The sequence below is a fragment of the Amblyomma mixtum genome, chromosome 1 (assembly GCF_055824585.1).
Source record: "Amblyomma mixtum isolate Tamu chromosome 1, ASM5582458v1, whole genome shotgun sequence".
Classification (NCBI taxonomy): domain Eukaryota; kingdom Metazoa; phylum Arthropoda; class Arachnida; order Ixodida; family Ixodidae; genus Amblyomma; species Amblyomma mixtum.
The window spans coordinates 7,524,049-7,548,691 of NC_143012.1; the positions used below are offsets into that span (position 1 = coordinate 7,524,049).

A 24,643-nucleotide genomic window follows, 5' to 3' on the forward strand; every position below is an offset into this window, starting at 1 on the left:
CCACGTATAATATATATAGGCCATCTGCATCTCCTCTCTCATTCGATATTGTCTTATACTGTGTCAAAATTCTTTAGGTGGCAGTAGGCGACGTGAAAGGCGGCATCAAACATTATTCCGTCATAGTTTTGACTGAGAGGGAGTGAAGGCGACAAACTTTGTCCTGCCACCAGAAGGTGAGCAACTATGTTAAGAAACAATGGGGATGGAAAACCAACTCGACCGTAGTGGAAGACGACCGACTTGCCCGCCGCACTGTTGGAATCACCACTGAGGAAATGTGCTGCAAGAGGGAAGATGTGGTTGCATCTAATGCGCATGTGATGGTTTTTCAGTTCGTTTTGTAATCGGGCGTCAACACTGAGTCCCTAGAAATTATCTTTTATTGAAAGGTTTTGTGCCAGTTCAAGCTATATAAAAATGTTTACATTGTCTGCACAAATTACTGACACCTAGAATAAGGAAAAAAATTGGCAGATGCTTAGCTTGGTTAAGCCCGGTAAGTTGCGAAAGCAAACGAGGCCTTGGTCGAAACACCTTATATATACACATGCACACGTAACCTTCTCTCAGAGAGAGGAAGGGAAGGAGAGAGAGAGAGCAGCAGCGGCGTCGTTACCCTGGGAATGTGGCGACGAGCCGAGCTGGTCCTCAGTTTTCTCTCCGCTTGGTGTGACGTCACCACAGCGAGCGCCTCCTCGCGGCTGCGGCGCGCAGCAGGTGCGCGGCGCGCCGTGGTTACCCTGGGACCGCGCCGACAAGCCGAGCTGGTCTCCAGTTTTTCCTCCGCTCGGTGTGACGTCACTACGGGGTTCGTCTAAAGGTCAAACGTGGTTACCGCCGGGACCACGCTGACGGCTCAAAAGCTAGCGTAGTTTTTGCTTTCGTAATAAAATCGAGTGGAATGTTGCGATAGTTGTCGCAATGAGCCTTGGCAAGAGCTGCTTATCACGGATGGTTGGTGATTCGTGCATGTGCCGCTGAAACCTCGATAGCGGACAAAAATCGCGGCCTGCAGACGCAACAATTTAATTCGGTACGTAATTTTTAAGAAAGTACAGAGATAAAACAGCATTTGTTGACGTTACGTGCAGAGGGGAGGTTTCTTTGCCTGTAAGATTCTCGAAAGAGCATGTATTTTGGCGCGATGTAGCCAGAATTTGTTAGGCCACGGCGCCGAGGCTAACCGCGTTTTCTATATTCTAAAAACTAATATGGATGGTAATTACTGTGGGCTACATGTGTCTCATTTATTAAGGAGCCTAACAGTAACAGTTAAAAAGTTAACACAGTATTAGTTAATTAGCCTGCTAGTTAGCACATCTTAGCTGTATTCTGATGTACTTCACCGCTGGCAATGCTGTGCCAGAAAAGCACTCTTCTATCTCAAAAAGCGTATTTTTAAAAATTGTAAACAGTCTTAGATGAAACACCCTGTATGTACAGTCTTTGTCAAAAGTTTAGAGCCCAGGGGGTTTGCTTCCAAGCCTCGCAGTGGGACTCCTGTAACATTCGTGGTAGTCCTAACCATTGGAGGAGGCAGGACCACAAATCTCCTTACCTTCAACAAATTTGGAGCGCTGGAGATGCATTACGAACCAGACAGTGTGCTTCAGAAGCAAACCCCCTGGGCTCCAAACTTTTGACAAAGGCTGTACCAGCACTTCCAATTCGCCACATTAAACACAACAAAAAGTCTTCGCTACTGGGGTTCACATTGCTGAAACTCAAAGTGCTAGGTATTTGGAAACTTCTAACGTGAAAAAGAAGTTTAGCAAGTTAGAAAAATGTTTGAACGTCTAAAAGCGACAAAATCTGTGCACCCATAGACCGGCGCACAAAAAAAAAGAGAAAATTTGGACAAACGCTCCTAGTTTGCGCTGCTCCCTCCACGAACAGAGAAGAATGGCGCTGAAAACCCAAACCCATCGCTGGAATTTCGAATCGAAGCGAGGAGGAAGAGTTCGCCATGATAATCCTCACTTTCACTCGGTATCTTTCGGGATACCCAAGTATTTTCAGAATTGCAAGTTAAAAACACCCCCTTTGAGTGAAGCGGGGTTCGCCACGTCAAATGACTCTAGTCGGTGATGTCCAGAAAGGTGGACATGATAAATAACAAAATTCAAATTTATTTTACCGCTTGCTAATGTAGCCAGTGCGTACTATCAGCAACGAATGAAGCGCGAACAAAGGTACTAAGGTGGCAACGCAATAACACTAAAATATTAGCTCCTGGTGAGATAATACAAGCGAGTTTGAATAACACTTCTGAAGAGGAGTCCTCACGCTTTCGAAGTGAAATTGCCATCTGCTGTTATTTAGCTTCCCCTGGCTAGGGGCTCATTATTTTGCTGTTCGTGGCTCAGTGGTCTTGTTCGTGTTTCATTTCTTGCTGATAGTGCATCCTTACTCAAAAGTGCTTAAGCCACAATGCTTGTTTTAGTGTAACACGTACAGCACTCCGAAGTTAAAATCTCGCAACGGCGAGAAGCCATTCTTCCTCACTTTTTAACATCTCTTGGTCGTTGGGGGTGCCATGATATGGGCTTCGCTCTCTCCGACTCAAAACCATCTGACCTGAAGATTTTTTTTTTTTTTACCAAGGCTCTACATCCGATGAAAGCTTGTTTCTCCTGGGATGGTGCGCTTTTGCAGTCAGTGCTCTCAAGGCATGCCCCCTGCCTGTCTTGCAGCTGTAATTTTGACTCGTGCTTTGAAGGGTATGTCGGAAAATGCGCTTTGTGCAGTACTCGAGGAAATGCGATGCCCTCTATCGAGCTGAAAGGAAAACTATAGTTTGTCTTTCAGCTCGCTGTAGAGGGTATCTTATCTCCTGGACACCTGTACACAGCCTGTGTCCTGCGTGATACGTCTTAAGCACTTCTTTGAATGCTCTTGGCTGTCGTCCTACGCCACAAGTAAGTGCCTGGTGGTTTATTCGCTAGTTATTGCTGGAATTAAATATTGTGGCTCTTTCTGTTTCCTGCAGGAGCGGCCGCCGCCGCTTTGCACGAGCACGGCGTGCCTCGCCGTTGACTCAGTGCCGAGGTGGAGGTGGTTTTGGCGTCCCGCCAGACTGTTTATAACTAGGTAGTTTGCGGGATGCCGCTACTTTGGATGAATACGCAAGAGCGAATACGTCACCGAACAGCGCAACGGCAAATATAATTCAAGGCGAACACGTAGCGAGGAGCGGCCGGTTACCGTATTAGCGCGAACCTAAGCACCCTGCGGTTGCAAGCAGCCCTATTCGTTTTCAGGTGCTGTTTTAGAAACCTTAACCCCATACTGTCCCCAAACCGGATACAGACTCGTACTTTTCAGAGAAATAAAATGATTCATTTATATTCAGGAAAGAAGAAGAGAACTAACGAGACCATTGAAATTCCTTATTTAAATTTTGATGGTGCTGCATCTGAAATAAAGGTGGCACTTAATCTGGTTCAAAAGCGGAATTTTTGCACGCCTTCTTTTTGTTTGAAATAAAAATGGCTAGTTTTATATTTTTGGGATATTTACTTCGTTCAAGCTGTATTAATTTTCTGAATTTATATGAGACGTTCTTCAGAGGTAGGCTTTTTTTTCGTTATGCCCATTACTTCGCTACAGGCAGAGCCGTTATCATGTCTAATTATATTTCCACCAACGACTTGTTGCGCATATTTTACGACCGTTATCCATCAAATGCACAGGAATCACGATGAAAAACTCCGCGATTCGTGCGACGCTGGACTCGCACTACTACTAATGGAGTATCATTAGTTTGCCCCGAATGAAGAGAAAAAAAATATGAAGTAAATTGAAACAGAAAATCCCGCTAATTAAAATAAAAAAATCACCTGAAAGTTTTCAGCTTTTATTTTCTCGGGGGGTTTTGGACCGGCCTGGTTAGAAAATTTGAATTATTTCTTGTTTGCGTTCGACCTGTTTTTCTTTGCGGTCTGGGTCCAGTTATAACCGCCCTAAAGAAATCTGGAACTCTACAAACGCTGGCACCATTCCTGAAAACGCACTCCCGCCAAAAAAAAATAAAATAAAATAAAGGCGATTAGTGGTTCTGCTACTCAAGTTACTATTCCTTTTTACTAGACCGATTTATTCTGGTCAAGTCGTCAACAAACAGCCTGAAAAAAAAAAAGTGCTTGCGCAAGCCGGAGGCTGTACCTCAGAACTGCTTTCGAACTCAGTTGCAAGATTCATTTGCTGTGACACTGAAAGGTGACAAATAGCTGCAAAGGTGTCTGTGCGTTTGTGTGGTGTATGTTGGTGGGGGGGGGGGGGGGGGGGGGGCGAGGGGTGTTGCACTGTGGTGCTCTGCTTAAACCTTCAGTCTTCCTCTAAGCCGCTCGCAAAAGCCTCTCGTGGCACATTTAGCTCACAGGCCACGTGTCTGTGACTGCTGCCAAGGCTAAACATAGTCCAAACATAAAACATTCCAGCCTTCCCGTCCCAACGCCCGAAGAAATTCGCTAATCATGCCGCGCACTGCAACAGCGAACTGCATAGATATTACCCCAGCGCTCCGCAGGCAACGCAGCTTTACCTTGGACCAACGCGCGATCCGCATAGCAACATAAGCAGCAGCTCTCACGCGGTGAGAAACTGAAGACGGCAAGGGAACAGCGGATTTCCCGTTTCAACGGAACAATGGGACGATCACTTCGCCAACCCGCCGCTGTTGGCACCGTTGACGCGAAGGGCGCTGCCAAAGCGTTATCACCATCATCATCATCATCGCCGTCCTTTTGGATCAACGAATCGAGTTTTTTAAGACATTCATGATACAAATTTTGGATAAGTCAACCTGTGCTTCAATTTCCCATTATATCTGATAATATGAGAAGCTGTTGTCGTAAAGTCATTACTAAACCACCGTGATTGACAGCCAACTGCGATTGGCAGCGCGGAGGCGCGGACAGCGCCGACCACCTTCTCTCTCTATCGCTCTTTCTCTCAAACGACCCGCCTCATTTTTCGTCATCGTTTTTTTCGTTTCCTCAGGCGGAGTCAAACATGGCGGAGCAACTAGCGAAGCGGCCTCCTAAGGGAATATTAAAGCCCTCCAGCAGCTTCGAGTACACCGAAGCCCGGCGGCAGTAAGTGTCACTCACGCTAGACGATGGGAACTTAGTTTCCCGCGCGTTTTTCTTTCGTGTCAAGCGCGTCCGCATTCCCTACGCCTCTCGTACACGAGAAGCTCGTCGTAGCCAGTCGGGAGTAGTCACTGGAATGCCACTGCCCGCACTGCGCGCGTAGCGTGCTGGCTTTCTCAGGCCACCTGGATGACTCCGAACGTGCTGTTTGTTGTCCGCTAAATGCTGTGCCGGTGTCTCGCACGTGGTGAGCGCCTCCGAATGTGCGTGACCCCGCGTGAATGTCGTTTGCGCACTGCCTCAGTTCGAAGTTCTCAGCTTGGAGACTATCTCTCTGGTGTGCCGAGAAGACCGACGCGCGGCCTAGCTTTTCCACCGGTGTCTTTTCCTTCATCGTTGGTTGCATTGTAAATCACCGCGCATTTAACAATTGTTGAGTGCCTCGCCGATCTGTTGCTGACGAAAAAGAAGTGGAGGCATGTCAAGCTTGTGGCAGCGTCGACCCTTCGGCGTCGGTGGGCCGGAGCCGATGTCCAAATGACATGTCGCGGTACACGCCGGGTGGCCGCACGTATCGGGGATACTCGCCTCAGGAGTATCTCGACCAAGCTTATCAGCAACCGGGCTACTACTACACACCGCAGGAAGGACAACAGGGCTATGCTTCCCAAGGCTATGCCCCCCAGGGATATGCAGTTGCCGGGCCATCACGGGGTGGTGGTCAGAGCATCCTCAAGCCCAGCGGCAGCTTCGAGCGCAGGGTGTGAGTTGGTTTGTAGCGGGGTGCCCAATTTGATCTTCGCGAGTGGCAGTCAAGCCGCACTGTGTGTAGAGCACTCATGTGTAGTGAGACCGAACTTTGTAGCTCTGTAGATTGTGTCTCGTGGTTGTGTGCATAGCTTTTATGGCCGTGTGACTGTTTTCGCGCGAGTGTTGTCTCTGACGCCGAGCACCTAGGGTCAGATATCACTTCCGTCGTTACGCAGCGCACAGCCTTCGCGCTGTTGACAGATTTGTTCTGTCTGTGCTTTGCGCCGTTGCTTTACTAGAGTTGGGGTGTGAGAAGCTGAGTGAATGTGGGTTTATTGCAGGAGTGCTCAAGACCTCAAGTGGGACGAACAGAACATCAAGGAGACCTTTCATCCAAAGAACAAGGACTATGGGTTTATGATCGTTGACGAGCCCAAGACACCTTACAACTATGACACGAAAACTGACCCAGGAGGTGTAAGCGCTCAAGCACTAGCAGAAAAGTAAGCGTTGTTTTACTGTGGCAGATGTATCACGAGAAATTTTGCCATCGTTGACATCACTAACAGGGAGTAAATAACATGCCGTCGTGATGTCTCAATATAGGGTAGTATTGGGGAGGCCGCAAGTTGTATGCATGCACCATATCATCATTCCGTTTTACAGCTGCACAGTGGTGTCACATCACGTCATGTGGTTCAGTGGCAGCCATGAGTTGCATGTGCCATAACGTCTAACACACCTGTGGGTCATGTGGGGTTGTGATCTGTTGAAGGGCTGCCTTAAATAGGAGGGTCAAGGTTGTTTTCACGTTGTACCCGTATCGCATAATGATTGTGCTGCGATCACCATCGCTTCTTTGTGTACTGATAATGAAAAGGCACAGAATTCCTGCTTTTTACCTCTTGCTTTGTCTGGTGCGTTGGAGCTGGAACATGATGTTTCTTTTTGGCATTGACATTGGCTTTTTTATTTGAATATTTGTAACGCTGCCAGGAACTGTTATGAAAACCTATGGCTAAGTTTGGTGGGAACCACAGCTCTCATACGTGACAACTGAGTGGCAACTACAATACAAGATGCCACATATTCACAGTGTAGGAATGGTACAGATGGCTTGCACTGATGTCGTGGTAGCTGACATGCTGGACAGCTAGACGAAAAGCCGCGGGTTTGGCTTATCTACTTATGGTCACCTGTATCGTGGGCACTCTATCTATATACAGTGCATCAATATACAGTGCATCATTGTAGCACCAGTGACAATCTACAGTGGTATTAATACTGGCTACACTGACTGCACATTGTCTAAAAAAATCACTCTGTAGTGAAATTCTAGAAGAGGGCTGCCACAGACTTCCACATCATTAGCAAATGTGCAGGTTCCAGTAGAAGTGTTCATGAAAAGTCTCGGCAAACTAGTGTGACTGACTGCTCATTAAATAAGTGTAACCGTGCTATTGTTACTTAAGATTTGAAATCCAGATGCAAAACTGGTGTTTCTAATGTGCTCACTTGCAGCCACTCAAACGAAGCTGGCTGGTGACTTGACCTTTCCTTAATTTTCTTCACAAGTTCTTTAAAACACTGAACATGGGGGCATGATGGCAGCATATAATGGCAGCACATTGTTAGCAACATAAATTTGATATATCTAGTGAAGCAGCGCTACAGCACAGGGCCAAAGGGAAGAAAGGGACGAACACAGCGCTGATGATGATTATGATGGCATTAGTCCCCAGCACGCATCCTGAGGGTGAAATTTCAATGAAGTGACCTTAGATCGTAACATTGCAAGTTTAAATCTGCTCTCTGCACAGAATCCAGTCGGCCACAACTATGCAGCCGAGTGCCCTCACCCCGGCTGTGTTGGTAACCGAAGATCAGAAGAAGGCTGAAGAAGCGGCAAGAGGTATGTGACATTTGGCACTATGGGCTTGCTTTCCACAGCCACTGTTTCACCTCGCGTCCACTGTCGCCTTGTCGAGTACATGCATGAAGGAGTCATGCACCTCACTGCTTGCCTGTTGTGCATGACATGACTTGTGGCCTTGTGGGCTGTTCGATTCCTTGATGTTTTGGTTTTGTTTACATGCTTTTGGTCTGTTATGTTTGTGTTACATTATGATTCCACTTCATTGCTCATGTATTCATACTGCCAGAACATGAGTTAGTTCATAAGTACACAACTGGCATTCCCATGTACGTAAAGAAACACTGTGTAGAGTCATTCAGTTAACTGCGTGTTACTCTGAATAAACAACATGCATATTTGTTCATATCTGAATTTTTGTTTACCAGACGTGTTTATATGCTTTGGATAGAAGTGATGTAATTGTTCTTTTCTAGTTCTTTAGTATGTTGTCTTTGTTAGTGCGCCTGGCAGTTGCATCCAGTACTTAACACACCCCTCAGCCTTCTTGAGAGGGGATGCGGCTTTCAAATCACGAAAATCTTAGAACAAAATCGAATTTTAGAAACACTAGATTTCGTATCCATAAAGTCTTTCTAATTGAAGCAGTTAATTGAAGCAGGCGTAAACCTCCGTGAAATCACCATCTCCTCTCTGCGTAGCATGATTGTTCATTTGGTTAAGTGCTAATACATCAACTCCTGTTTTATGAATTGCTCTCCACCCTTTTTGTTATTTGATGACTGGTCGTCTAATGTGCTGATACCCCTTTTTCGTTGCTGATACCCCCTTTTGATTTCCGTGTATTCTGTTCGCTTACAGACATTGCTTATATTGATGTTTTTGTTCATCTATGACTTGATGTTCAATTTAGTTCTTCGTTTTATGTTCTTAATGACCTGATGACTTGATGTTCAATTTAGTTCCTCGTTTTCTGTCACTGCCGTCTGAACAGGAGAGGAGAACTCCGTCAAGCGGATAGCCGCTTTTTTTCTCCTCTCCTCCATCAAATTGTATTTGATTCGGTGGAAATAAAGCATTATTATTATTATTATTAAATCCCAAAAAATTTTCCCCCAAAACAGCCTTGAAGTGGCTTTTAAATTTTTTTTGTGTGTGTTTGTAGGTAGCTAAAAAATTTGCTGAGATATCCATGAAAATGCCAGTTTTTTCAAGTTTTTTTTTACCCGACTGGCCTGCTTGCTGAGAGCGTAGCATTACAATGGCTTCATAGATTTACATGTGGTTTGTTGCATTGTGTTCCTTGATACATCCTTCATGCAGTGACATTCCTATATTTTTGAATTACTTTCTCATTTTTTTCACTCTGTCATGGTAACGAGTGCATTATGCAAACATGGGTATAATGTTCTGTGTTGGAAAAACTCAGGCCGATAAAAATATTTGGAGGATGTCACTGCATGAACTATTCCTTTGGTTAAAATTTAAGAGCAACTCTAGCCTCTTACCATGTTTTGTTGTCACACCACGCTTTCTCCAAGCTTGGTACAGCAATAAAACGCAAAAATTTATATGTCAAAGGTACTCATATATGAGTAAAATTTGTATTCATTGAGTGCACTTCATCTCTCTGCGACAAAAATAAACTTCACTTCCAAGAGCATTGTCCCCCCTTAAGTTGGAAAGGAAGAATTGCATGCTTTGGCTTCATCTCACGGCTTTCATTGCTAGAGAGAGGTGTTTCCCAGTGTTGCCACTGTGTTCAGAGAGCCGGACTTAATCCGAATTCTTTACTGTAAGGTCCTATTGAGTGTGCATACAGCAGCACTGTGGGTAGTTTGTTGCAGTGGACTTTATTGCAACTGTTTCTATGCTGTCTCTTAGAGAATAGAGTAGTTTTCGCTCTTTACAGCCATCATTTGTGCGAGTGTGGTGTACAGCTGTCAGGGAAATAGAATGTACGGTGTTGGAGAGTGAAGAGAATCAAAGCTAAAAGAGAGCAGCAATTTCCCTGTGCCTGGTGCTGCACCCAATTGTGCATGGATGCCGCTTCGAAGCAAACCATTCCAACACGGGGCTTGCACTGGGACCCGGAGTGTGAGGGTACTGGAGGGAAAGGGAAGTCGCACTGCCTGGTCTAGCACAGTAGCATTGCAGGTGCTTTAAAGGTGCACTGAAGAGGAATCTGAACTTGTCTTTTTGCCGCGGGAACTCAATCTACACGTTCCGAGCTTTCTTAGAAACTGCGATTTACTGCCCTGTGTGGCTGATTTCCCCAATTAAATCGAATTAACTTCCGGCTCCCGTCTTTCTTTTTTGAATTCTGCCTCGTACGGTGGGCAGAGTCGACCAACGCGTGGAGCGCCTTTCACACAGTCCCGTGGCGGCTTGCCGCTCTGCCATCGGCGGAGTAATACGTAGTAGTCCGTAGTAGCAAATAGTCCACGCGTATTTTTATTTCTTCGGGCTTATTTTGCGGCTATATTATCTGCGAATGAAACTATTTATTCATGGAAACCTAAAAAAAAAGCAAAATAAAGCGAAAGCAAAGCCTCCACGGGACTGGGTGAAAGGCGCTCCACGCGTTGGTAGACTCCGCCCACCGTACGAGGCAGAATTTAAAAAAAAAGGCGGGAGCTGGACGTTAATTCGTTTTAATTGGGGAAATCGGCCACACAGGGCAATAAGTCACTGTTTCTAAGAATGCTAGGAATGTGCAGATTGAGTTCCCGCGTCAAAAAGGCATGTTCAGAATCCTCTTCAGTGCACCTTTAAGTAGCTTTGAGCCATCTGAATGCTGGCGACACCTGGCAGCAAGCTAGGTGGTGCATAGCAACGTACAGAGCTTAAAGTTTATGCCATGTGTCAGCATCATGCAGAAGTGTTCTTGTACTACTGCTGTTCTTATCTTCTCCTGTTGCGATCCGTTCACTTTTTTTTTTAAAGATATTTTCCGACGTCATTTTGTTTCTACGAACCTTTGGACTATGGATCCTCAATATTTGTAGTCTCAACGGGGGCAAGAACGTTGAAGAGCTTTCAAAACCCGCATGCCTCGGCATCCATCCTTCCCTCCCTCCCTGAAATGCATGCCAGAAGGAGCTTGCAGACTCACAGCGTCTCAAAAAAAATGTCCAAATTTAATTAATAATGACTGGCTGAATTGTGAAACAGTCTGCTCAGTTAATAGTAGTGTGATTAGTCCCGAAATAAAGTGGGTAAAGGAAACTGGTTGAGGCATGCAGGGATTTAGGTGCTTCGGAAATCGGAAAGGATTCCAGGGAGCCCAAAGGGTCCACAGAGCCCGTTTTGAAAACCCCCACCTGGTATTATTGGTCAGAGGCTGTACTGGTATTGTACCGCTGCCAGTGACCGGAGCAATTGTCCTCTCCTCTTACGTGTCTGTGCCTCTGCAGCGGAGAAGCACCGGTTGTTCGAGGAGAGGCGCAAGAAGCACTATCGCATGGAGCGGTTCGGGGCTCCCGAGGACCCCGTTGGTGCTGACGACGACGATGACGACGACTGACGCTGCCTCCAGCACAAGCCACTCAGGTGAGGGCTCATCTTGGTTTGGTTACTGTCTTATTAAAAGACTGTAGACACCAAATTTTCGCTTGCATGCTTTCTTCTTTCAAATGATTTGTTCAACATCAGAATGCATGGGTCACACTGCGTGGTATTTCCCTAAGATTTTTAAATAATTTGAAATTGAATTTCTTCTTGATGCGGTTTTGGTTTCATCAACCGAACAATGGCTGTGATATGTAGTTCATGCATAGTTTACCTGAGGCACGAAAAAAATTGCAATGTAACTGCTGATACATACATATTACATATTACAAGTTTTTTTGTGCCTTATGTGATCTGAGTGTGAACTATGTATCACGGCCATCGTTCGGTTGATGAAACCGAAACCAAAACAGCCGCCGCGGTGGCTCAGTGGTTGTGGTGCTTGGCTGCTGACCCGAAAGACGCGGGTTCGATCCCGGCCGCGGAGGCTGGAATTTCTTTGGAGGAGAAATTCTAGAGGCCCGTGTACTGTGCGATGTCAGTGCACATTAAAGAACCCCAGGTGGTCGAAATTTCCGGAGCCCTCCACTACGGCGTCTCTCATAGCCTTTGTCGCTTTGGGACGTTAAACCCCATAAACCAAACCAAATCGAAACCAAAACAGTATGAAGGAAGAAATTATTTCATGGTTCTGGCAAATACCAGAAGTTTGCGGGGATACGGTGGCCGCAGCTGGCAAAAGACAGGGTTCATTAGAGAGACATGGGAGAGACCTTTGCCCTGCAGTGGGCATAGTCGGGCTGATGATGATGTGAATACCACACGGTGAGCCATGTATTCTATTGTCTAATTTCTCATTTGAAACAAGGAAACGCGCAACTAAAATTAGGTGTCTATAGTCCTTTAACTCTTTCCTTACCTTGGGTTGTGGTTGGTGGCTATTTATTGTTAATATAAAAAGAATAAAAATAAAAATGGAAAAGCGCCCATTGTTCGAGCGTATCCTCGCTATGCAGTGCTGCCATGGTTCACAGAACATGATTTTTTAAAAGTACTTCTTGCTCGATTTCATCAAGCACACTTTGGGGCAGTGTTAAGAGCGAGGCGTGCAAGCGGATATAAGTGTTTTAAAAAAGTCACTTTTTTGGCCATTTTTGGGGCATTTGAAAACAGTGTCCCCCTTTTTAAAGGTTTTGGTGGCATGTTTTCTCCTTTGCAGTGATGCATAAGACATTACAATGCATGGATCACTATGTTGTATTCGCCTCTGACTGCATAATAGTTTATTATCTAATTTTTCTTTCATGCTGTTTTGGTTTAAACAGTTCTGTAACATTAAAGTTGTGTTTAGGTCACATGAGATATGCAAAAACGGCTATTAATCGCTGCTTCTCCATTTGTTATCATTCCAGCTATTGGGGCAGGCTTGCTTTGCGCTGTAGGGAAATAAAATGATGAAGCAGCGATTATATGTTTTTTCATGCCTCATGTGACCTATACACAACCTTGACATCACCGCTGCCGCGGTGGCTCAGTGGCTATGGTGCTCGGCTGCTGACCCAAAAGACGCGGGTTCGATCCCGGCCGCGGCGGCTAGAATTGCTTTGGAGGAAAAATTCTAGAGGCCCGTGTACTGTGCGATGTCAGTGCACGTTAAAGAACCCCAGGTGGTCGAAATTTCCGGAGCCCTTCACTAAGGCGTCTCTCATAGCCTTAGTCGCTTTGGGACGTTAAACCCCACAAAACCAAACAAAACCAAAACCAAACAACCTTGACATCACAGCCACTGTTTGGCTATTGAAACCGAAACAGCATGAGAGAGAAATTTGCTTATCAATTGTTTAGCTGTTGTGTTTAGTCCCTTTTTTTTCTGCGTACAGTACCACATGCAATCTGTGCTCGCTCTTGGCTATGAAGAAAGTCAGCTTTCGTTCGATTTTGTGGCTGATTAACTGCACTATGCATTTTTTGGGTTTTTCCAGAAAACGCTTGTTCGTTGGTGGCCGTGCTTTCCGGTACTGGATCATGGAATCGCCACCCGATCGTCTGGCCATGCCAAAGTGTCGCATGCTCTGGCTGCCCGGCCTGAAATTTTCTTCCTCGTTTGCCATCAGCCACACGTCGTCTTTAGCGACGCTGTGTCATTCTGTGCCCACAGAAATTCCCTTCGAGTTCCCAGCGCGCCTACGTGTCTGCTTTTAGAGGGGGTGAAAGAAGGTGGAACTGTGCTAAGTTATTTTGCTGAGCCCCGACCGCCATCGCAGCAGCTGCAAGCCATTGTACAATTCTAGATGGACAGTTCGTTATTGCATATACTGTTTTTCTTCTGGATGCTGTGCTGTAGCGCCTCCTGTATGCTCCGCCTCCCAAACCCATCCCCATTACCGTTTTTTTTTTTTTTGCATCCCTCTTTCCTGCTACTGGACTCTCCTCCAGGCAAGCTTGGGATGCACATGGACAGCTTGAAATTGTGTGCACCCCGAAGACGTTAGTCAAGTGTCGCCCCCTGGTGTCGTGCGGGTGAGACAGTGCGTGCCGTCTAGTGAGAGAGCTACACAACACTGCGTCTGGTCGGCGGGCCAGTCAAGTCTTCCTAACGGCCGGTTGTCCTGCCTCCGGGTGATGGAGACTCTCTCAAGGACGTTTCGCGCCCGTACTGACACAGGGGATCTGTGTGTGTGCATATAGGAGTCCCTGTGATTGTGATCCTCAGCCATTAAAAATGTTGCTGAGTTGTATGTTTGTGGTACATCCATTCTTGTGTATGTCTGCGGGATGTCTGTAGGACGTCCAATCCTTGTCGGGCATCCATTCCTCTTGCCAAGAGCGAATGCAGTGTGCGTATCAGGGAGGTTACACATGGTTATTATTCCTGGGTACCTCTTGTTGAAAGTGTTGCTTGTTTGAAGTTTTCTCTGACCCCTTGGCATTGTTAGAGGGCTTTGTGCAGAGTTGCCTTCAGCTCATATAATGACACTTGATGCCTAGCCAGCAATCTATCATCGTACCGCATGTGGTTCTTCCCTATTGTTGACATTCCATCATTAGTCTGCTGAGGATTGAAAGGAAAATGGAGAGGGTACAAGATTGTTTCTGTAGGCCCTGAAATGAGGCACTGAGCATATGAGACGCACACCACTTGTAGAATCAAGTATGCATGCGGTCAAAGATTGAGTACAGAACAGTTTTTCATAACCACTCCGGTGCTCGTCTGTTTTGAACACCACAAAATTTGTGTACAGTGAACCAGCTGAGAAAAGCGTGTTCTTTTTAAGTGCCCCTTGCAATACTTGCAATAGTTTACCTTACTGTGATTTTGTTTTTTAAATGCTTGCAGTCTTGTGCACTTTTTACATAAATTGGAGTTCGTATAGGCTAGTATTACCACCATTTTCACATGCTAGTTATTTTTCTGATGCCCCAGCGACGTTCCTCACAGTCCATGTGTCGCTTCAGGGCGTTAAACCACACAGTTTACAGCTACTGTACCAGAAATTGCAAAATTTGCCCTCTGTTTATGAATTATCTCTTGCATTGTCGTCACTATGGTCACAGCGATACACCGCATCAGACTATAAATTTGGTATGCTTGAGGCAGTACGCTACGGACAGGGCTGGATTGGCTCCCGCAATGCTGTGCTTCTCATTTCATTTCCATTAGCCGAAGCTCAATGATGACAGCAGCATGGATTCACTTTAGCCAATCACGAAGAATGAAAAAAAAAAGGGAATGTATTAAGAATGGACTATGCACATTAATATCGGCCCAGGCTTCCGGGAATGAATCTGGAACTCTCAATCTGTCCATGTGAGTGACCTCCAAAGTTACGTCAAAGTTTACAATTGATAGCATCAGTCTAAGGAACAGGAACTCATTTTAGATGGTCAAGCCTCAGGCAGGAGCAATTGCAGCAGCTCGTTATGGCGCTCCGCTGCCGGCCTGAAATGCGCGGGTTCGATCCCAGCCATGGCGGTCGATTTTGATGGAGGTGGAATGCTATAGGCTCGTTTACTGTATGATGTCGGTGCACGTTAAAGAACTTCGGACGGTATAAAGTATTCGAAGCCCTCCAATACGGCGTCCCTCGTAGCCTGAGTCACTTTGGGATGTTAAAACGTCAGAAAATCGCAACCAATCTTAATAATGACTGTATAGCAGCGATGTTGTAATGAAAGATACATATAATGAAAATGGGCCAACCAATAGGAACGAAGACTCAAACAAAAGGACCAGGGTCATCGGTCTTCTTGTCCCCATTGTCGTGCTGTCTTTGTTGCATCTCACCATGAATGAACTATCCCAAACAGAAGTATTACTTGATGTCATAATGCAGCTGATGCCATGCCTCACAGGCATGAAAAATTATTCAAATGCCCAGAGCCTTGATAACAGTATTGTGCGGCATCACTGGCCCCAATGATATTTTTCCTCGTGCCATATGTGGTTTGAAAGTTTGCCACTGCTTAGTCATGAAATGTATGCTCGTTTCTGGATGTTCCCACAAACATTACATGCCTTTCACATGAAAACATCACATGAATAATTTGAGAGTTCTAATCGAGACAAGGCATCTCTTTGTGGTCATCAGGGCAATTACAATTTCGATGCCGTTCAGCCTGTGTACCAACATTGAAATTTCTGACTACTGTCGGGACTTGCCAAGTAAAAGTTTTCTTTCCTTTCAGCATGTTTTTGTTATATTTGAACAGTAATGCTGTTTTGTTGAGCTTACGTGCAGTTCTATGTTGAGGCCAAAATTTTCAAGTGATTTCAGCTAGGTATTACTGACATGACAACATGTGACTCTAGTTCTAGAGGTAATGGTAGTTATCATCAAGCTTTAAACAACTCACATAATTTCTTTTGTAGGTGTAGAAAAGATATCACCAATTTGGGCCAAGACACCTGCTGCAAAAGCTTGACACACCAATTTTCGGCAGCAGTATTTTTGTAGGTACCACGTATGCACAAATGCTATAATGTCTGCACTGTTGAACTTCCTATGATACCTTCAATCAAGGGCATGGTCCAGACTTATGCTTAGTTACTCAGCAATTGACAATGATGATGTCACTGTGGTTTGCTAACTATTTAGATTTTCCATCGTCTCGCAATGCAGCTGAAACGTTCCAAGAGAGCTTTGATAGTTGTGCAGCTGAAACATACAAGACTAAAGGCAGCAAAGGTGACAAGCAGTAGTGCTAATAATAACTGAATTTTATTGGAAAAAAAAAAAATGTGCTGAAACAAGCACGTAAAAGCAAGCAGGTTTGTGACAATTATACCTAGGAAAAAGTGGCTACTGAAATGCATAACTGTGTCAAACCGTGCCACTGTGTGTGCTGCTTGCAGGTAATGAACACTTTTGTGACCTCATGCATGCTTGCCTGTATTGCTGGACAGTAACGCCACCCTTTGAGGGAGCATCTAACCACTATTCCATTTCTGACCACCGCTCGGATCTGATGTGAAGACCTGAAGACTGTTTCTTCTCCAATATGTGTCTGGCTAACATGTCATAACCGCCACTTCTCTTCGTCATTAAATTAGAAGTATTGTCGCAGTTTTGCAGCCTTCAGTAGGTAATCTGGAGTTCCTTGTGAATGTCACCCACACTGTACAGTCTTGTGCTGTTTAAAAAGCAACACGCACTAGCAGTCTAGCAGTAGCGCTCTCTGCACTAGCAGTGTTGTCTGTCTCTTCTGCCTTCTGAGCCATCTCTTGCGTTAAATTATGGTCCTTCAGGAGAACGAATACTGGCTTGTGTTGAAGGCAGCTTCAATTTGCTGCTTGGTAGCCTCGGGCTCTCGGGGAGAGATGTAGTGGGCTCCTCGGGTCATCAGTGTGGCCGCAACCTTCTCGCACACCTGCCGGCAGTCCGCACCGGTGTACTCGAGGGCCACTGCTGGTCCTGCAAAATGCAAATCAGCGCAGTTTCAAAACTCGGCGATTTGCTCTTGCACCATCTTTTGCCTACCTTTTCTGTTGGCATTATTGTTTATCAAATCCTTTGTCGAATATACAACTTAAGTCTGCAGTGAAGCTCCACCTACGTTCTTTTACAGCAAGAAAATAGTTTGTTAAAGCTTTTCTTGTTACCTAAACAAAATGCTAATCACAAGGTGAAGTTATAAGTCCAAGGATTTTGAAGTCTGTGACTAGCGCTAAATGTTTAGAAGTTTATTTTGTTTACTGCTGTGATTAGTTGGCAGAGTAATGCAGCAGTGGACTGTTGTTGCCAACTGCTGTTATTTTTTAAAGTTTAGCTTACTATAAATCCTGGAACCTTTATGAGAAAGTTCAAAGAAAAGAGGTGGACAAGGTTTAGTTAATTGTCAGTGCATCATTAGCGGCCAATTGACAAATCAAGTTTCTAAATTGCATGTGAGAACACTTAGTATACACAATGTATCCATTATTTAATAGCATTCCCGCTTGAGCAAGATACCTGGAACCTAGCAGATAGTAAATTTTGCTCATACAATTGCACATTTCAAAGCCACAAGTTCTAGAAATTTAACAATCACTAATTAATGCAGCTGAGAACTGCCTTTTGTGGCACATTGTTGTAGGTACTACAGAATGAAAATGCTTGGCACTATATCATGATAAGTAGTATCTGTCGCTGTCTGGATTATTAGCGTATATATAAAACGAAGATGTAATTGGACTAAAATTTGCACATCAACAGCATGGTACATCAACTTTCTCTTATATTTTACTGCTAAATGTTCTATATGCTTACATGTTTATCCATAAACAGTTTTTCCACTCTTGGTTACCAGTTTCAATGCTAAAAGTGAGCTTGTTACCCTAGCATAGTAGAATGCCGTTAGTCTGAACATCTTGTAATTCATACTGATGGTTTGGTTTTGTTAACATTAAGCGTATTAAACAGGCTTCCCTCTAATTCAAGCTCTGCATAGTTCGACAAAATTTATGGCCCCTTTTGAGTTTGAATTTTGAGAGTGGACTGCATGATCATAGACACTAATTACACTAGTAAATTTAACAGGGCATAAGCAATGACAAGTCTGAATGATGGATGTTGACGATAGGACCAAAGAAGTGCTTGCCCTTTTGAACAGCTCTGGCGTGTTGTCCATTGTGAAAGAGGGTCTGTGCTACGCCATCCTCAAAGCTGGCCTCCAGTGTCTGCACAAGGTCTGCCTGCAACACAAAGAGCACGTCAATGCAGGAAGCATTACTTGTAGACCGTAATTGATACTGAAAAGCTTATTGTAGGGCTTCTCAGCCTTTTTAGCTTTAAGTAACCCTAACGGTTTTCAAATTTGCCTGAAAAACCCTGTGTGTCTGGGCTTCCATACCTTCCCATCAGCCATGCATGCAAGAAAAAGACATTGCAAGTGCACAGTGCCTCAAAAAACGTCCAAAATCAATTTATAATTACTGGCTCTACAGTGAATAAGTCTGCTTTTAGGAATTGCGGAATGATTAGTCCTTAAATAAATTGGGTAAATGGAAAAGTTAGGGTTGAGGTACATGTAGATTTAGGTGCTTGGAGAAACCAAAAGCTCCAAAGAACCCAATAATACTATGAAACACTGCCTGAGAGCCCCAAGCATCCTTGCCCTGCTCTTTGAAACTGGTTGATCCCACAGCTTTGTGACACTGGTTTCCTTCAGTAATGTTGGCCCCTGTTTCCCTTACATGTCAGTTACGTTATTGTCATTTTGATTTCGTCAATCTTTTTGTGATCAGGAGCTTGGGTGAAGTCATGATTAATTTTTGCTTTGTAGCAGTGTAATATTCACAGCAAGAAAGCACACATCAAACTTGCACCGTATTTTTAAAAGACATTATTTCAGCGAGTACTAAGTATTCGTGTCGCAGACAAATGTTTGTCTGTAACAGACATAGGAGCACTCACACTCATTCCCAGGTGAAAGTGGTACAGCAGTTCTGATTAACTGAAGTAGCATATTCAAAGCACAACACATGTATTTTTACTGTAAAAAATATAGCTTCACGCCATATACATGCATTTCTGGTGGCATGGCCTTTGCAGCAAGGCTGCTCAGGTTACAGCAGCTATCTTTCCACCCATTTAGGGGCATCTTCACGCTTCGTATCTAATCTATGTATTTCCTGACTCTGTTGCTCAAATCCTCCAATCTCCTCTTCGCTATCTGTGCTTTCTGTAGATTAACTACTCCTTGGCTGTTCTCATAGCTAAAAGCTTCCTGGCCCTCCACAATTTCCTCACCTATCTTTAGTTGGTGCACTTGGAGTGGACCAAATTATTGTCCATGGATTCTATGTCTCCCCCATAGCAACAGCATAACAGGCAAACCATTGCGTATTGCCAGCATGCTTTCAGCGTTTTAGTAGTCGTGAAAGTTTCAAGTTTTCTTACAGTAACTGACCCTGCATGAAAGTTCTAACTCTAACCGAAACTAAGGACAGAACCAGTCAGTATTGATTAATGAGGGCACTAAGTTGCTGTTCTGCCATATAGAAATCTTGCACCTTGAGGGAGTCTGCTGTGTTAGAAGTGTTGTAAAGGAAGCAACAGTTTTATAAACCTAGTGCAGGGTGGAAGACAGTTAGGCCATCATCCATTTAATTTCTAAACAAAAAAGGTGTAGTTCAGTTGCAAGCTCTACAGTTTTCTATTGTTTTTGAACCTAGTCTACAGGGTAAGATGTCTGTGGTCTCTGAGGTTATGTGTGTATTGAATGGTGCTAATCTCTCTTTATAAAAATGCTGCACCTTCGTGCACCACGGCGCTTTTATTCTAGGCGGCGCATAAAGCTCCGCTTTAGTGTTGTGGAGAATTTTTATGAACTGCAGGGAGGTATCAAAAGATCCTAGCATCACCAAGAAGGCCCAGTTTCCTCTGCGTTCCCTCCATTTTTTTTTTTCCTTTGGCAGACAAATATTTAATGTCCTTAGTGGCAAGTGTGTTTACCCAGAACTGTGCACTGCTGTCCAAACCTAGCCAGAACTTCAGTGTAGAAGTAGCAACGGAACCCGTTTTGTGCGCAAACTGACTCTGCCATAATTCTGCCATATTAGGCGCTGCCTGCACATTCACCAAACTTTGAAAGAGGTCGATTACACTACCTCTTCAAAAGGCCTGACTGCAAGCTGGATAGTGACACTGAAGAAAGTTGTTTATATTCCTAGCGCTACACCCTGTACTTTTTGTCTGCAAAATAGGTTCATCAGTGCACAGGTCAATCTAAGAGTCTCAGATGACTTGGCTCATAGATCTTAATATTCACTATTTGTGTTAATTGCAGTGATTATTACCTGTGCTTCCCTCATACCTCGCACAAAGGCCATGCTGTTGTCCTGAAGGTTGTCCTCCCAGAAGAACACCACCAAGCACCTCTGCAACAAAAAGTAGATAGAAGATGCGAAAAATGTAGTGAGGCGACGCCTCTCACAACAGATATAAGTGTGTTTCTCCTGGCTTTCCTTCTGAGGTCATAACACATATGAGCACAGCATGTATAGCAACAAAGCAGAACTTCATTCAAAGTTTCAGGTTATACACGCTCAGTTACGCTGTTGAAGCAAACAATGTTTACAGGCACCATACTGCAACTTTTAAGCAGTTCATTTATCAAACCCAAGCCTAATTTTTGATGAAACTTCTGTTCAATCCTGGAGCTATACCAGCTGTCTTGGAGAAGGCTTTACGTGATGGCTACAAGCCGGTAGCCTGCATTGTGGATGTTGAAGACATTAGCAAGAACACAGTTTTGGGAGCTGTAATAAGGGCACTAGTAATAACACCAGATGCAACACAGCATGAATGCTTTGAACAGCATCAGATGCATCGGCTACCCAATGCAGAGCGGGTATACAGCCTTCTGATAGCGAGTAGCCAAGAGGACAGCCATGAACATAGTGTGGAGCAAGAACTGCGCTGAGACAGTCGTAGTGGGGTGGCACCAAGGGTGCATGGAGCAAAATTTTTGGCCAGTATGACGACTTCACAGCATATTGCGACTCATAAGGATAAATGAGAACTTCGCCTATTAGCACCAGCCACAGTTGAAAGCAAAAACTAAGACTTTTAAAGCACTTAATTGTTGGTGAATAAAGTCGCCTCATCAGGGCATAAAGGAAGCACCCTGTAAATATTTAGGGCTGTGTCCACCACCCCTCGCCTCCCCTTGGTGTTATCAGTTAACCCAATGGGCACTGAAACTCCCTTGAACGTCCTGGGGACGTTTGGGACGTCCTGGGGACGTCCTGTGGCGTTTCAGTGCCCATGGGTTGCGCTGAGTGACACTATGCTACTCACCACACAGTATTTTATAACTAGTATCCATATGTGTGTGTGTTCTGGATGAAGCAACTGAATAGTATTTCTGTTGGATGGTGTGCCAGCATTCATGGGAGATCGAATACTTGCCTCATTGTCACGCTTGCAACTCGGCCCGAGTGTGAGTGGCACCTGGCTCCTCTGAAGATCCAAGCTCAGGTGCATAGGGCAGGATTCCACCAAGGTCTGGGGCATGGCCTGCCTAGCCACCAGGCCAACCAGCTCAGAAATCAATGCAATCCATTCCAATCCTACCAATCTCTTTTCATTTGAGTAATATGTGGACATAGGCAAAATGACACAGTATTCTTTTATACAAAATATGGACACACACTCTTGCATGGCGCACATCATTAATAGTCGTGATATGTTTTCTTTTATGGGATGAGCTGCAGTTTGGCATAATGGCTTTGTGTACCTAAATGCTGTACTGCAATTGAGAAGCAGATTTTAATGTGCAAAACTAACACCATCAGAATTCATTCCAAATGATTTCACTACACAAAAAAATCACTTTATTAATGTTGTAGCCATATTGATGGCTGATTCTGTACCATAATATCTAGCTTTGCAGTTAGTATGCGGAATTTTATGTCCTAAAGGAACACATGGGCTATGAGGAACACTGTAGTGGAAGACCATAGATCAATTTAGTTCACTTGGGATTCTTTAACATGTGCTGACATTGCACACAGCAAAAAAGTGTAGTAATGAAACAATTTGAGCATCATGAATTGAAGAGTTCATTACATGTAGCTGTAAGTTTAAGTACAAGCAGTTTTTTACCAAGCTGACAGCATTAAACTAAGCGTCTAGTATATGATTTACTGAAACCTACAAGCAAATGAAGATTGCACCATATGCATCATACTGAAAAGCACTTGACACAGAATTAGATAGCAGAAGGTGATGTTAAGGGCAGGTACCTCAAATTCTTGTGCATGTGTTCTATTGGTCTGCAGGTTTATTTCCCAGGCACAGAAAAGCTACGAAGTATGATTTGTGCAAACTAGAACTCGACATTGTTATAAGAGTGAATTACTTGTAACCAGCTAGCTTTTATTCAAGCTTTGTTGATGCAAAGGTGTTGAAGATTTCCTGCTTTTTATTTTGCCCTTATCTAGTCCTTATCTTTTTATTTAGTCCACAAGGGTAATTTTTATTGTGCAAATGTAGCTATATGTATATTCAGGGACCTGAGAGAGTGACTTTGCTTTCAAATGGCATCACTGCTGCGTTCTACTTCTGTTAGTTGTTGCAATTAAAGAATGCAAGTTTTTTTAGTGGCTAAAGCAGTTTTGTACTGCTGCCAAGGCTACTGAAGTCTTGAACACTGCTTTTCAGTAACAAAGTTGAAGAAAGCTTACGGCGCTGATGGAAGCATAAATGAAATTTCTGAAACTCCCTAGTAATTATTTGTGTTTTCATCAGTTGGAAATGGTTTTCATAACCAGTAAACATCAGTGTCACAACCATCACAAACTTGCCTCAGGTGGTAACAGGGACCAGTTTGGGTCTGGTGTGGTGGGTGTGAAGTCATACACCTCACTCCAGTGGTTGTTGAAAGGGCTGAGCTGAGCTTTCTTTAGCTGTTCTGAAATAAAAAAAAAGCTCACATTAAGGCTTTGTATGCCACGGTGGATTTTTTTTGACAAATAAAGCCTTGCCTGGGAATTGTTCGTATGCCAGTGTGAGACAACCAAACCGCATCTCGGAGCACGACTCTATGGATGGCTGAGTAGAGCAACAAAGCCAAGAGTCTATGCCAGAGCAGTCCCGGGCTCGTAACTGCTGACAGGCAGACGCAAGCCGCACATTGTTGCAGTTGCGCAGGAACACACTGCACATGTGACGAGGATGACAGCGCAGTTTGGCTACAGGGCACCGTGAGATTCTTGGTGTGCTTTCTTACCTTCCCTGTGTAGGGCCCAAGACTATGGTGCAGTTGACGCAGTCATCAATGGTCACAGAGTTGAGGTAATCCAGTATGTAAAGGCTGGCATTCTGCATGTCATTGGAAAGTTTTTAAAGAGAAAACAATACTGCAGTTAGGAAGGCATACAGAGATTAATTTTGAGTTGTGTTGATTTGCATTGAATGGGGATAGGGTAAAGAAAATACAGAAGGAATGCTAACAATCTATGTGGGCTTTTATACTACAATTTTATGGACAAGCATGCTGGAGTGAGATGGTGAGCATAATTAAAAATGTTGAAAAACACCTGTACATGATTATTCAACTGAATATATCAGGTAGAGGTGTATAAGATAAGCCCAGGTAACATTGCATGGGCTTAAATACATGGCTGAAAGACTTCCCTCCCCTATCCCCACTCCCCTCTAAAATAAAAAAACAAATGCAGTGCGATCATGTCGTGAAAAGTTTTGTAGATGTATTATCACATATATGCATAAGTTGCTTTTGAACTGTTTCGCGCGGGGCTGTAAGAGTCAGTATAAGGTGACACTCATAGGCTATGCCCAAAAGACAGACATCAAATTCGTACGTGACAGTTCCTTATGACGAACTGTTGCCCGTCGACGCTTCCTGGCCGTTTCGTGACAATGGTCTCCACCGCATTTTCGACAGTGTAGTTGGCGGCGTCCACTTTCGGCCTGACATCCCTGTGAAAATTCAAACGTTGCCGTTGGTCTCGCCATGAACTGACGACGAAAAACAACGCAAACAGTCGAGACTCACCACGAGTACGCCTTTGCTTGGTCGCTTTCTTTCGGTCGAGCACCTTCCGTAGAAAACAGCATCAGTTTGCGTTGGATTGCGCCCATAGTGCGTAGATTGCATGTGTGACAATGTATGTGTCATAAACTAACAGCCGAAATTTGGGGAGCAATAACCCTCGCGCTTTTCGAAGAGATGTTGTCCATCAGTGCGCTCTGTTGCTAGGCGACGCTGACGACCTGAAAGGGTAAGTGGTTGAGAACGGAGCTGTGGCAAAACATGCTCACTCAACAGGCTTTTTTCTAGAAGCACGCACGATAAGCAAGCGAGATCGCATTGTTATTTGGTAACACGTTCTAGTAACCGTCTTGAATCGGTGTTGCGACGTACCGATTAATTCAATCCGATTTAAGCAATTCAAATTTCGCGGTGC

The 24,643-nt window shown here is 44.4% G+C and overlaps 2 protein-coding genes across 2 annotated transcripts; one reads left to right on the plus strand and one right to left on the minus strand.

Annotated features, from left to right (window-relative positions):
* The first annotated feature begins 5,222 nt into the window (after positions 1-5,222).
* Positions 5,223-13,967, plus strand: LOC149365386 (protein phosphatase inhibitor 2-like). The gene is made up of 5 exons (XM_089542098.1): positions 5,223-5,859; positions 6,188-6,349; positions 7,667-7,758; positions 11,136-11,271; positions 13,212-13,967. Exons 1-4 carry the CDS (start codon positions 5,639-5,641, stop codon positions 11,243-11,245), a joined length of 585 nt encoding a protein of 194 aa, XP_089398224.1. The 5' UTR covers positions 5,223-5,638; the 3' UTR covers positions 11,246-11,271; positions 13,212-13,967.
* Positions 13,968-16,440: 2,473 nt separating this feature from the next.
* LOC149365387 (protein XRP2-like) lies at positions 16,441-24,397 on the minus strand. Its single transcript, XM_089542110.1, has 9 exons — positions 24,232-24,397; positions 24,038-24,155; positions 23,443-23,534; positions 23,198-23,370; positions 23,018-23,124; positions 21,621-21,728; positions 20,507-20,587; positions 18,307-18,400; positions 16,441-17,141 (listed from the first exon to the last, which is right to left on the minus strand). Exons 1-9 carry the CDS (start codon positions 24,315-24,317, stop codon positions 16,972-16,974), a joined length of 1,029 nt encoding a protein of 342 aa, XP_089398236.1. The 5' UTR covers positions 24,318-24,397; the 3' UTR covers positions 16,441-16,971.
* Positions 24,398-24,643: the final 246 nt, after the last annotated feature.